The following is a 12,783-nucleotide window of genomic DNA, read 5'->3' on the forward strand; positions in this document are numbered from 1 at the left end:
ACCTGTTCAGGGACTTGGCTTTATAGACCGAGGGAACAGTGCAGCCCTCATACCTGTGGTCCCTGGACGCCCGTCATCGCCTCTGAGTCCTTTGGACCCTGGTGCTCCTGGAAGTCCGCTCTTTCCCGGAAGTCCTGGGTAGCCGATAGCAGGATCTCCTGGGTGTCCTTTCTGACCATTCACTCCAGGTGAACCTGGAGCTCCTGGGGGCCCAACAGGGGAGGACCCCTTTTCACCTCCCGAACCTGGTTCTCCTATATCACCACGGAAACCTATCCAACATAAAAGTGTTTAAATTTTTACACGTACAAATATAAAATCAACACACGTGTAAGAATACTACTTTAATTAAAAACACATTATTTTAAAATACAGGGGTACTTACTAAAATTAAAGGGTAACTTAATAGGCAATACTGGGTTTTTTTTGTTGTTGAAAAATAAATCATAACTGTGTTTCCTATAAGCCAATGATGTTTCCATATTGCTTTCGCTTAGTGGCAAACTGTCTAGACTGAGCAGTTTCTAACAACATAGACCAATAACAGCCTGTAACTCATGCTCCAGGCCTGAGGAGCCCTGAAAAGTCACAGAAGTATCATAACCCAGAAGTTATTAAAACATAGCTAAGTGCTTAATGTATCAAAAAAAAAAACCCCATTCCCCACTCACATAGGGATCCCTGGGCCATTTGCTGACTGTGATCATCCATTTTAGAGGTATCCAGACATTTCTAAATGAAAAGCTCTTATTTACCAGGTGGACCAGGTCTTTCTGAGATTCCTGGTTTGCCACGTTGACCCTTTTGTCCATCCAAACACCTCAGCCCAGGAGCACCCCGATGACCTGGAAGGCCCTTTGGACCTAAACAATAACAACAAACACAGACTCAGTAAAACACAAAGCAAATGAGAACAAAATAAGATGACTTAAAAAAAAACACCCAAAACTATGTTAAATCTTTCTTAGGATATTTTTACTTTATGGAAGTAAAAGTGTTGCCTGCATGTGCCTGATCAGTTGCTCAGTTGAGTCTGACTCTGTGACCCTGTGGACTGTAGCCCCCAGGCTCCTCTTATCCATGGGATTTTCCCAGCAAGAACACTGGAGTGGGTTACCATGCCCTCCCCCAGGGGATCTTCTCGACCCAGGATTCGAACCCACATCTCCTGCGTCTCCTGCACTGCAGGCAGGCTGATTACCACTGAGCCACCAGGGAAGCCTTAGCCACATTTATACAATCATTTTATGTCATGTGCTCCAAACCGTATTTCACAGAGATGTATATTCAGTTACTTTCTCAGAAGCCATACAGTAAAGAATTTACACCACCATTCAGATGAACCCTTTGGTACCGTCCTGCGCTGAGTCTCAAACACAAATACATGAGTATAACCTTCCTTCTAAGAGGATAGATGTAGTGGCCAGTGGGTAGCTTGATGAGAAAACACCAGAATAAAGACCCAATCTATTTCCCTGCATTTACTACATTTGCCCTTATATGAAGTACAGGCAAAAAGTACCTGCAAAAAGAATTGAGTTTTTTTAAACTTTCTGTGATTTCTTACTAGGAGCTATCTCATCTAAAATAACTTATAAATTATGGATTTCAAAGGAGTTAACAACTGCTAACTGAAACTCTGAGTGTTCACTTCCCTTGAGGCTGAAGCTGCTGAAAGTAATCATAAGCATTTTTTTTATCCATCCTTAGGGGCTTCCCAGGTAGCTCAGAAGGTAAAGAATCTGCCTGCAATGTGGGAGACCCAGGTTCGATCCCCAGGTCAGGATGATCCCCTGGAGAAAGAACGGCTACCCACTCCAGTATTCTTGCCCTGGAGTATCCCATGGACAGAGGAGCCTGGCAGGCTACAGTTCATTGGATCACAAAGAGTTGGATACAATTGAGTGATATATCGGATATATCGGATAGTCAGATATATCTGACTGACAGATATATCTATCCATGACAGTATCCATGACAATGCTCAATGTGAAAATGAGCATTCAGTGAATCAACCAACAATTCCTCACTGCATAGATTCAAAATTACACCTCCACAAGCTACCGTCTCGTGGTGGGTGGCCTGTATGTCCTACACTTTGATCTGGGGCTTGGTCATGTGACTTGCTTTGGCCAAAAGGATCCTAACACACACCATGAAGCAATGAGAGGTATGAGGTATGCCGGTGAAGCTGGACCCCACCCTCTTGCATTTCTGCAGCCACAGGAGCAGGGCACACCCTGGCACCACAGAGAGGTGCATGTTGCAGACCTGACCTGACCTGGAGCCAGGGACCAAGTCACTAGAGATCATCTGAGGTCAGCTGAACCCAAACCAACTACAGACCCATATGAGAGAAAATAATGTTACACAACATTATTGGGATGCAAGCTAGTGGTTATAGAGGGCAATAACACGTCATTCATCATTCAACCTTTAAATAATTTCTGTAGTGACGTAGAACAAAAAGGTGACCTCTAGTGGCCATGCTAGTACTTAATGGATCAATTTAAGTGAACTCTGAATAAATATTGTGTTGGCCGAAAAGTTTGTTCAGGTTTTTCTATAAGATGTTATGAGCTTTTGGGCCCACTCAGTATAAAAGAATTAGGGGAAAAAAAACCCTTATATAAATTTTGGGTTAAATTCAGCTATAAATAAGTGATTGAGTCAAGTGACATGATTGTATAAAAGTGTAGTCGGGGTGTAGATGTGTGGGCATTTTTCAGAATGTCTCTATTCAGAAATCTGGGTCTTTTGGACAGCAGAATAGAGTAAAATTTAAAATTAGTAAGCAATTTTTTCACTCTCTGGGCAGAGGTAAAGAAAAGATTCAGTTTTAAAATGTTTAGTTTTTGTGTTAAAAGGGCAGTCAGTTTTGCTGATATGTGATCAAATCAAGGTAAATTTTGCTGCACAGAAATATTATTCAGAGTGTGTTCGGTAGACTGGGGACTTAGGGGTAATGCCTACAAATCCTGTTTCTCCAGAGTCCCTCAAAACTTTATAATCAGGGTAGAAATAGCCTGAAGAACTCCCTGAGGATTTGCCATTGGATTATCTGTCTTGCAGGTTCTTTTACTTTGAGAATGTGTATGACAGGAACTTCTCCTTGATAGTACCTGGAGGACCATCAAAACCTGGAGGGCCTGGCCTCCCAGGGTATGTTACGTTACAAGGAATTGTATCACCTGGAATGAAAAAAGAAAAAAGTGACATTCATACAATTGATAGATCAATGCAAGTCTCAATAACAGCTTGATTAAAATGCTTTTTCATATAGAAAATATGAAATTCAAAAGAAAAAAAGACTCCTGGCCATCATTAGGTCACTTGAATTACTTTTATTTTGAATTTCCAGCAGATCTATCCTGAAATCTGAACTTCAGCTGTCAGAACAATAATAAACAGAAGGGGAATAAGGAAAATGTTGATTCTAAGAAACAATTTAATTAGTAGTCTATAGAAAACAATAAATTTATAGGTCCATGGATACCTAATACAGTGGAGTCAGAAGCTCTGATAAATCATGAAACAGTAGTAAGCATCCAGCACTGAGATTCCAAGATTTGGCTCTGGATATGGAGGAATTGTGCCCAAAGAAAAAGAGAGTGGGAGAGAGAGTAATTTAAAAATGCCATTTATTGAAGGCCTGCAACGTTTCAAATATATTCTCTCTCTTGTTTTCCTAATGTCTCTGCAATGTGGTTTTTGTCATCCCTCATTTTATTTAGTGAAAAAAAAAAACTTCAAAGTTGTGCCTCTGAATTCTCTTCTCCTTTAAAATTCAATGTTCCCCTTTTAATAGAAATTATATCTCCTAATGTGTTACACTAAATGCTGTCAAATAAAAAATGAACCACATGAATAAAAATCATGCTAGAAGATTTTGATGGTCACAGATCATAATCTTAATCCATATCAAATTTTGCGGTATTTGTCTTTCTGTTGTCAAAACAAGAACCAAAGATATAATATTATATTATAAAATTCCACAATTAACTATGTAACCCAAGATACATGGACATATTACAAAAGAGAAAATCTTAAATAAATCTGTTTCCAAGTTTTTGAAAGTTTTCAGCTATAAAACTACAAATCATTTTCTTGTTTGGAATTCAAATAACTGTCAAATATATTTAAAAGACCATTTTTTTTCTCCCTAGAGTGCTTACAAATGGGTTTTCATGGGCAATGTTGTATTTTAAAATGAAATGTTGGTGGTTTTTTATTAAAATACTACAAATTATCTCAAAAGACTGTAAAAAAGAGATTTTGAATATATACACGTATGTAATTTTAACACAGTCAGATTGTCCACAGTGATATGGAGAAATAAATGAAAGGCAAGTTGCCAAACCAGTAAAACAGCAAAGACAGCTTAGCATTTTAAAGCCTTGTTTTAAATATTGATTGTGCTGTAAGGTCTTTATTTGTTTGACAACATTCAAGGTTTGAACAGCAACTTGTAGGAATTTTATTTTAGAGGTTCTGCCACAGCTATAATATCTCTGCTCAGAAGAGAGGCTCACTTTAGTTTCCATAATTGCACCTGACATTCTGCCACAAGAACATTCAAAGTTACCTTTCCGACCCTTCCGGCCATCAGGACCCCTGTTGCCTGGGCAGCCTGGAGCTCCTGGTTGCCCTCTGTCTCCTGGAGGGCCAGGAAATCCCAGGCCTGGGGGCCCCCTAGGTCCCGCTCTGCCAGGGGGCCCTGGCGGTCCAGGAGGCCCTTTATCACCTGGGGCTGCATCCTCGTGATCACCCTAGGAACATTTGCATCACAAGTCAATCATCAGTCTTTGAAAGGCCATGAACACAAAGCTCTCATTGTCATCGTAGGCTACAGAAACGCATGCAGAAAGCCAGAGATTCCAGAAGTTACTTAATAGCACGTGTAATTTAAAATGTTTAACCGAGATTTTTTACAGACATATACAGCATACGTTCTTCAGGTGTGTGTGTTATGCCTCAAATACAGAAAGTTATGTGTGTTACATCTTTTATTTTTAAAGATTTTATTGATGTGGGCCATTTTTAACGTCTTTATTGAATCTGTTACAACATTGCTTCTGTTTTCTGTTTTGGTTTTTTGGCCCCGAGGCATGTGGGATCTTAGTTCCCTGACAAGGGATCGAACCATATCCCCTACATTATGTCTCATAGTCTTTTCTTACGAATTTCATTAGCTACATGTAATCTCCATCCAAAACATGTTTGAAAAATGCAGAAATGTCATTTACTCGTGGGACCCTGCATCAGCCAATATGTCTATCCAGTAGATCTGCACTAGTTCCTCCCTTCTTGTTTACTGCTTTGCCTCACGTGCTTCTCCATCAGGGAACAGAACTGAAGGCAATTCTCAGGACCTGTGTGTACCCTCCATCCTACAGAGTCAACTGAACAGACCTGAAACCAGTGGGGGCTTCACAGAGACAAGCATCCCAGAAGGAAATAAACACCATGAAAATAATACAAAGACTAGAGACAGAACGTCTTGCCGTGATGAACCACCACTCAGGATTTTAGACTATCTGCAATATGCCATATCTTTATAGCAACCAACTTCTTGTGGCAGTAAATCAAAGGTGACTCTGATTTGCAGCATGTTGACGCTTTACTGAGTTTAGCTTTTTAAACCGGGATGTTCTGTGACCGTATGAGTGAAACTCTACAGCAGGAGAATTATACATACAGGCGGCCCCGTGTCCCCCTTTTCTCCAGCATATCCATCTCGGCCATGTTGTCCCTGCTGCCCTGGAAGTCCAGGGGGCCCATCAGGCCCTCTTTCTCCTTTGTGTCCTGGGAACAAAGGCCAAAAGATTTAAGTCCTTCTCAGCAGTGAGCAAAGGTGAAAGGAAACAGAAGACTAAAAATAAAGGCAATGACCTTGACTCTGCATGAGCAGGTAGAGATTCCTCTGAGTGTCTCAGCTGACTAAAGTCACACAAAGACAATCACGCAAAAATCAGAGGGGAGATTGACAGTGGCCAAACCCGCCGATTCTCTTATTTGAGAAGCGTTTCTTTTCTCATTCTGACAAAAGAGATTGTGTGTGGAGGTGCCAGTCTCTACAGCATCTTCCTCAGCTTGCGTGATGCCAAACTTGGTACCCAGCCCTTGGCCATAGTGAATGGGGAAGTGGTCCATGGTTGGGCATGTGCCCCAGGCTAATCCAATCCTTCCTGGAATTTTTTCCCTAACTGGAGCAAAAAGAAGTAGAGCTCTCTTTCACCTCTGGTTGTGAACTTGGAGCTGCCTGCAGGCACATATCCATAGCCCAGAGAAAACCAGATGGGGAGAAAATGCAGACGGCACAATGAAAGATACAAGAAGCCAAGACAGCTTCCTGATGCAGGCATCCCAGTGCAAATCATACATCTAACCTTTCAAATTTTTCTTAGGTAAGTCAATAAATTACTTCTTTAAAAACACTACTTCAAGCTGGGTTTCTGTCACTTACAACCAAAATACTCTTTTTAAAAAAATATTTATTTGAGTTTGTTGTGTCATGTTTATTGCAGCGTTCAGGCTCAGTTGCCCTGAAGTATGTGGGATCTTAGTTCCCCAACCAGGGATCAAACTGGCATCCCCTGCATTGGGAGGTGAAGTCTTAACCCCTGGACTACCATGGAAGTCCCCCCAAACTTTCTTGATTAATACAAGATATACAATGCAGTGAATAACCACTGGACAAGTCAAGCGAGGTCTTGTTTCAATCAAACCCAGTTCACAACAAAGAGGATTTGAGTATGTGACTAAAGGAGTATTTGTGTTTTCAGATAAGATACAGAGGATTTAGGCTCAACAGTCACAAGACTCTAAAGGGCAGGGAATATGTTTAAGCAATCTCAACAATCTCAAATCGAATTACAGAACTGATCTTAGGTCACAGGGAAAATTAATGCAAAAGAATGGTTCATACATCATTCATAAAATGGCAGGGAGCAAAGTGATTGATTATGCTCACCTTTCACTCTTGATACAACCATGTCACCTTTTTCTCCTTTGCTGCCAGGTAGTCCTGAGGCACCAGGTTTTCCCTTGGTGAAAAGAACAAGTCAGTTTAATTGTTGAATACCTCCAACCTCTCTCCTCTTTCCTTCTAAATCACCTGTTCCAGATTCTACTTTGGCACAATTGGTATCATTCTCTTTCCTCCCTGCCTTACAAAATTGAGGTTCTTGAACTGCATGTAAAACTGGTGGAGTCTGAATAAAGTCTGCACTGGGTTCAATAGAAATCATTGTTAGTTTCTTGGTTTTGGCAATATACTCTGTTTAAATAAGATATCACTGGGGGCTTCTCTGGCGGCTCAGTGGTAAAGAATCTGCCTGCCAATGCAAGAGACAGAGGTTCGATCCTTGGGTCAAGAAGATTCCCTGGAGGAGGAAATGGCAACCCACTCTAGTAGTCTCGCCTGTGAAATACTGTAGACAGGAGCCCAAGCTGCAGTCCATGGGGTCACAAAAGAGTCAGACACTACTTAGAGACTAAACAACAACAAGATATCATTGGGGGAAGCTGGGTGAAGGATTCACGGGACCTCTCTGGATGATTGTGCAACTTTTTGGGAGCCATAAAATAAAAGCATCTCAAAATAATTTATAATAAAAAAATTTTACTATTTTGGGTGTTGTAATGGCACCCCACTCCAGTACTCTTGCCTGGAAAATCCCATGGATGGAGGAGCCTGGTGGGCTGCAGTCCATGGCATCACTAAGAGTTGGACACGACTGAGTGACTTCACTTTCACTTTTCACTTTCATGCATTGGAGAAGGAAATGGCAACCCACTCCAGTATTCTTGCCTGGAGAATCCCAGGGCCGGGGGAGCCTGGTGGGCTGTCATCTATGGGGTCGCACAGAGTCGGACACGACTGAAGCGACGCAGCAGCAGCAGCAGTGTAAAATTGGGAGGAAAAGGAAGGGAGATAACCACAAAAGCTGCCACCAGAGGGACCTCCCTGGTGAAAGTGCAAGTATTAGTCACTCAGTGGTGTCCAACCAACCCAAGGACCACACCCAGGTCTTCTGCATTGCAGGCAAATTCCTTACCATCTGCACCACTAGGGACATCCCTGGTGGTCCAGTGGTTAAGAATCTGTGCTTCCAATACAGAGGGTTCGATTCCTGGTTGGAGAACTAAGATTCCACACGCTGCAAGGTACAGCCAAAAAATTTAACAATTAAAAAAAAGAGCTGCCACTAGAGTTGAATGCAGACATGAGGGATGAAAGTTCCTAGGGAGGAAAACAACTGTGATACTGATGAACACTGATGAACACGAGAAAGCAAAATAAAAACACTTTCTGTAATCAATGTATTTCCACTTTATGACAAGTAAACAACCAATTTTGGCCAATGGGTTTATCATCTTTTGATCTCAACACTGCTCTGAGACTGGACTATTTGGGTCATGGTTTTGTAAGCTTTACATATTATCAAATATTAAGCTATCTCAAAAGTCTTTTATCCTACTTTTGGTATATTAGAGCGACCAAGCATTACAGTAAATACAATTATAGAAACACACTGTACATAGCTTAAGGTCACTTATCTAGTGACTTCAATAATCAAGAAACATAGATAAGAATCTGGAAGGAAGTAAAAATGACTTAGTGGAATATTTGCTTTGCTTATACAGATGCTACTTTGTCTTATCTTCATACAATCTAACAACATGTTCTAGCAGACTTCATTATCTTTTTGCCTGATTTTTATTAGTTTGTGAGCAATGAACTATGAAGGGGAGTAGAGCTACCAGTGGGAATAAGCACAATGGCAGCATCAGTGAGAGAAGAAACAGCCTAAAATGTACACAACAGGTATCAAAATTAAAGTGGACCAAACAGTTGGGAGCCAATATCACTTTGCACACACCACTCAATACTCCCCAAAATATCATTCTAGGATACCATCCTGTGTGTAATGATGTCCAGAAGGGAAAGTTGAAAAAATTTCTTTGTAGAAACAGCCAAATGAGACAAGAGAAGAGCTTTAGAAATCATAAAGTGGGAATATAGGTGAAGTGTTCATTGTCTTAATTCTTACTTTTACTGTCTATGCTAAGTCTTGAGTTAACAATGAGACTGGCCAAAGTGTATGCCAGACAGCATCCAATCCAAGAGTTGGTTAATGAAAATGTCCTTCTAGTACCTGAACTATCAAGACAGAAAGCTATTCCCAGAGCACATGAACCAGTTTCTCTCCAGAAAGAGATTGACAGTGACATGCTTAAATAAATAAGACCGGGGTATCCTAAAGATCAAACTCACCCTGGGAGTCTGAACAGTTTACTTTTGTGACCCCATGGACTCTTTGCAACCCCATGGACTGTAGACCATCAGGCTCCTCTGTCCATGGGATTCTCCAGGCAAGAATATTGGAGTGGGTTGCCATTTCCTTCTCCAGGAAATCTTCCTGACCCAGGAATCGAATCCAGGTCTCCTGCATTGCAGGCAGATTCTTTACTGTCTGAGCCACGAGGGAAGCCCTGCACTTTCACCCTGAAGATCAAATTCACCCTGGAGTCTGAGAAGTTTATTGGCCAGCACACTGGAGACTTAGGACAAACAGTTCTAATGCTCTGCAGGTGTAGAATTTTAAGTATTAGAGTTAGATTATAGACTTAGTTGAGCTAGTAAGGGGGAAAAAAACATTACCAGGGCTGTGTTTGGATTTTGATAAAGAGATTTACTGATAACCTACAAGTTGCCAGGCATTATTCTGGGTACAGAAGACACTATAGTTAACAAAACCATCTTGCCTTCACGGCCTTGGATTCCAGTGAAGCAAATGTGGAACCTAAAAAACTTCCAGGGCAAAGGTTAACACAACAACAAAATCTCAGCAGCAACAAAAAAGACCTCTCTGCCAGGCATGTACCAGTTATTTTATATGAAGCCAAAGCAGGGACTTCAGCCATAGATGCCCATCAGGGGGCTGTGCTCTTCTGAGAAGCAGGCAAAAGGGCATAGTGGAGACTAGAGCACCCCAACCTCCTCTTGTAGGCATGACCACCTCTCAGCTTGTGGCAGCAGTGGGAACACATTGGCCTGTGTTAATGAACTTCCAGTTTCTCAAAGGCAGCCACAGATCTCATATGAAGAATACAAAAAGAAAGACTGTGAGGACAAAACCAAAACTGCCAGAGGTTTAGCCCTTGTCAGTCTGTGACCTTTGGTTTGCCCTGCAGCTCCTCAGGGCCAGTGACCCTGGCCATCTGGTCCACTGCTGTGTGACAGCTCTCAATGCACGGCTGAACTGAATTCCTACTAACCCTGGAGGACAGGTGATGTGATACAGATTTTCCAGGAAGGCCGCGGAGATCACCAGTGTCAGGGTTGGGGTGTGAAGCTTGGTCCATGTGCTCCTAAGCCCTATGCCTTGCACTAGAGCATCCTGGTGGGAAACTCCCATCCTAGGAAGTGCTCTCAGGCTAAGGCAATGAATATAAAGCTTTGGTCAATCACAGAAAAAAATGGCAGAGAACATAAACCTACTTTTATGTTTGGTACTTTGCCACCAACCTGTGGCTGCTGGGGCCAGAGATCAGCAGAAGAGAGATGTACAGAGGAGCGAGAGCACCCTGTCTGTGGGTCCTTTTGTTCATCCCTCGCTCCCTCCTTTCCTTTCCTGTGCCCCATGGTGTGAACCTGGTCCCTAACTGTGATCCCAATTTGATGAATTTAATACAGAGAAGTCATATGGACAGAAGCATATACAGAACAAAGACATCAGAAATACGGCCAGTTTAATACAACATTGTAAATGAACTTCAATATAAATTTATATTTATATAAATTTATACTTCAATTTAAATTAAACATTTAAAAACACTAATGAGGTAAGCCCTGGAGCAACTGAATTACATAAACTTTTGCCAGGATAACCCTGGATGAATCTGTAACTCACAATCCAAGATGCTAGCTCTGAGAAGCAACTCAGTGTGAAGGCAGGAAAAAGTTTAGAGTCAATAAAACCTTCACTAAGAAGAGTAAGTAACGACAGAAAAATACTATGAAAAAATGTTGAATTAAAAAAATCAGACTATAAAATGCAACATACTTAGTAATTACAACCACGTTCATTCAACTTATGTGTATGAAGGATGTAGCTTCTCCTTGAGTTGACTTTGCTAATGTGACAAGTGGGGTGAGGAAGAGTGAAACAAAAACCTTCACTTAAGGCTCTGAAACTGGGATCTTATTTTCCCAAGATTTCCTGAGGGAAATGGAAAAGAGTGCACTGGGGCTGATGGTTGGGCCCCAGGCCACCCCAGGATTAAGCCTCTGTAACAAAGGCTGTCTCCAGCCTCCAGAGGAGTGTGCCCTGGAGGGCACTGATCTTATTCAGAGGGACAGCCTCAGCCCAGGGCACTTGTAATGGTTCCTTGGAACGGTCAGCAAATGAGAGTCACAGCAAGATCTCACCCACCCTCTGGCACAAAACATCATGTCAACTCTGACGGAGCCAATATTTATAGCTCCAGGCCAATCACTCATCTGGATCCTTAACTTGAATCATCTATGCTTCTACTCAGCACTTCCACTTGTTTGTCTAACTGGTGCCTCAAACTTAAAATGTGCCCAATGGCTCTGCATCCTTTCTTACCCCATGCTTACTCTTCACGTTGCCCCCCCATCTTGGTTCCATCCTTTACTTCTCTGCTTTTCATATCTCATGTCTGATCTCACAGCCAGTCTGTTGGCTCTGTGGTCAAAATATATCTAGAATCCAACCACCTCCCGCCACACCCAACATTAATATGGAAACCTGTCCACCTTCATATTTCACCAGGATTACTGGAGCAATCGCTCAGCTAAATCTTCCTACTTCCTCCCTTATCCTCTCTGCTGTCCTTAACAAAGCTACCAGTGTGATACTGTTAAAACCAATGTCAGATTTATCCCTCCTTAAGATTCTCCACCAGCTGCTCCATGACATTCAGAGCACAAGTTCTAAGCCAGCCCTTCTACAAAACCCTATGCTCTCCAACCCCTCCTAACCTCCAGCCATTTCTATGACTTCATCTGCTACTCTGCCCCTCATTCTCTCCACTCAAACCACACTAAATGGCAATGGACTTTATTGCCATCTGCCACACTGCACATTCACTTGTCTATCTGTCATGATGTGTGTATTCTCCCCACAGAGAAGGGGCCCCAGGAGGGCAGAGATTGTGCTCTGGTCCCTGCTGTATCTGGAATAGTACCTGGAACATAGTAAGTGCTCAATAAACAATTAACTGAACAAATGAATGATGAATGGATGAATAAAAGGACAGAGACAATTTTTTGCCATTAATATACTTATATATTCAAAACATATAATATATTGTAATTCAACTATACATCAATAAAAATAAATTTTAAAACTTAAAAACCTATATATCACATTATATATATTACAATATATACAATACATATATTAAAAACATATATATAGCACTATTAATTACAGAGGGGTACAACTGAATTATAACTCTGTTAAAAGATAAAAAAAACTGGCAAGTTACTCACCGGTGGCCCTGGAGATCCTTTGGCACCAGGAGGGCCTGGGGAACCTTTTTCTCCAAGCCACCCAGGGAGCCCCAAGTCTCCCTTACTCCCTTGCCTCCCAGGAGGCCCTGGAGGGCCTGATGGGCCCATGGGACCAGGCTGGCAGGCACAGAGCCCTGAGCTCCCTAGACAGAGGATAAAAGGCAGCATTGTTATATTTCCTGAATGAAATCCCAATAAAGTCCTTACTATACAAAACCAATAGTGTGAATAAGAAC

The 12,783-nt window shown here is 41.8% G+C and overlaps 2 protein-coding genes across 20 annotated transcripts in view; one reads left to right on the forward strand and one right to left on the reverse strand.

Annotated features, from left to right (window-relative positions):
* Positions 1–5,649, forward strand: part of RHBDD1 (rhomboid domain containing 1) — a 208,987-nt gene extending 203,338 nt beyond the window's left edge. For 5 of the 10 annotated variants that reach the window (XM_044937903.2, XM_044937902.2, XM_044937907.2 and 2 more), the window contains one exon: positions 5,344–5,648. In XM_044937903.2, the coding sequence (XP_044793838.2) occupies positions 5,344–5,561 (218 nt within the window). In that variant the 3' untranslated portion in view covers positions 5,562–5,648. Of the gene's footprint in view, positions 1–5,343 lie in introns of all 10 variants that reach the window. The other 5 variants (XM_044937901.2, XM_044937904.2, XM_044937905.2 and 2 more) reach the window with 3 other exon arrangements.
* The window catches only part of COL4A4 (collagen type IV alpha 4 chain), a 151,344-nt gene that overhangs the window by 58,707 nt on the left and 79,854 nt on the right, over positions 1–12,783 (reverse strand). For all 10 annotated transcript variants that reach the window (XM_006047128.4, XM_006047131.4, XM_044937900.2 and 7 more), the window contains 7 exons: positions 12,527–12,690; positions 6,974–7,046; positions 5,699–5,805; positions 4,586–4,769; positions 3,123–3,191; positions 756–863; positions 54–272 (listed from right to left, as the gene is read on the reverse strand). In XM_006047128.4, the coding sequence (XP_006047190.3) occupies positions 54–272; positions 756–863; positions 3,123–3,191; positions 4,586–4,769; positions 5,699–5,805; positions 6,974–7,046; positions 12,527–12,690 (924 nt within the window). The remainder of the gene's footprint in view (positions 1–53; positions 273–755; positions 864–3,122; positions 3,192–4,585; positions 4,770–5,698; positions 5,806–6,973; positions 7,047–12,526; positions 12,691–12,783) is intronic.

This window comes from Bubalus bubalis, chromosome 2, assembly GCF_019923935.1.
Source record: "Bubalus bubalis isolate 160015118507 breed Murrah chromosome 2, NDDB_SH_1, whole genome shotgun sequence".
NCBI classification, from domain to species: domain Eukaryota; kingdom Metazoa; phylum Chordata; class Mammalia; order Artiodactyla; family Bovidae; genus Bubalus; species Bubalus bubalis.